Source organism: Octopus bimaculoides, chromosome 3 (assembly GCF_001194135.2).
Source record: "Octopus bimaculoides isolate UCB-OBI-ISO-001 chromosome 3, ASM119413v2, whole genome shotgun sequence".
Taxonomy (NCBI): Eukaryota; Metazoa; Mollusca; class Cephalopoda; order Octopoda; family Octopodidae; genus Octopus; species Octopus bimaculoides.
Genome location: NC_068983.1, coordinates 140561206 through 140562352, shown reverse-complemented (window position 1 = coordinate 140562352; position 1147 = coordinate 140561206). Strand labels below are relative to the sequence as shown.

The window sequence follows — 1147 nt, the reverse complement described above, 5'->3', positions numbered from 1 at the left end:
TCTTTTTTGACCAAATTTAAACACCGACAGCGAGTATTTAATAGGGAACTCCTTTCGTTGAAAACATTTGATAAAAAATCGTTTCATCGAAACAAATCTTACCTGGTTCCTCGGCTGAATATGTATATTTTTTCTTTTCGTGTCCGGTAGGGGATAACTGTCTTAAAAGGAGACGTACATTTTCTCGTCAGATCAGTTCTTATATTCTTCCTTGAAGATTTCTTCGCATCTGCGAAAATATGCAGAGAAGGTAATTTCTTCTGGATTATAGCTAAATTCTTCAACTGAGTTTGCTACACTGCATGGTAAGTAGCAACCTGAAGTGTTTTCAGACTTCGTCAATATTGATTCTAACAGCTGTTAGTTTTGTTGTTGTTGTTGTTGTTGCTGTTGTAGTTGTAGTTGCTGCTGTGGTTGTTGAAATTGCACCACGGATACCAATATATCTTCCATGTTAAAATGAACTTTTTGGTTTCGTAGTAAAAAAAAACACCCACCCAACGGAAGCTTTGAAGAACTCACTGTCATTTTTATATCCTAGTTTTGAATTTAAAAATTTAACGAAGTAGGGGGAAACACTGTTTTCACACGACGCACTACGATTACTATTACACAAGGCTGAACGCTATCTACCAACCTCTCACAGTGAACTGCTTCGTCTGAGCAGCTGACAGTTCCTTATTGTATAGCTATGTGTCAGTCCACTCTCAGTCACGCACACACACATACACACACGTGCGCGCGCACACATACACGCAAGCACACACATGTATTGAGAGAGAGAGAGACAGGGAGAGAGAGAGAGATGCATACATAATCTAATATAGATACGTGTATATATACATACACACATATACATTCGCTCCTGTCTGTCTTTGCGTTCAAGTATTTGATTATACCCATATACCTACTTGTATGCGTAATGCGGTATCACAATCGTACATATATATAAAATGATGAGAAAACAATTAAAAAGTAGATACTGTAGAGGCATTTTATTATAACGCAGAATTCAAACATGCTTTATCAAGTATGTGTGTGCCTGTGTAAAGGTGTATGTGTTTATGTACATAGGCGCATGTCTATCTATCTATCTATCTATCTATCTATCTATCTATCTATCTATCTATATATAAATATATATATA

The 1147-nt window shown here is 36.4% G+C and overlaps 1 protein-coding gene across 1 annotated transcript in view; it reads right to left on the bottom strand.

The window, feature by feature from the left end:
- Positions 1–968: 968 nt before the first annotated feature.
- LOC106868950 (alanine aminotransferase 1) overlaps positions 969–1147 on the bottom strand; it is a 1844-nt gene continuing 1665 nt past the window's right edge. The window contains exon 2 of the mRNA XM_052966800.1: positions 969–982. Coding sequence (XP_052822760.1) covers positions 969–982 — 14 coding nt within the window. The remainder of the gene's footprint in view (positions 983–1147) is intronic.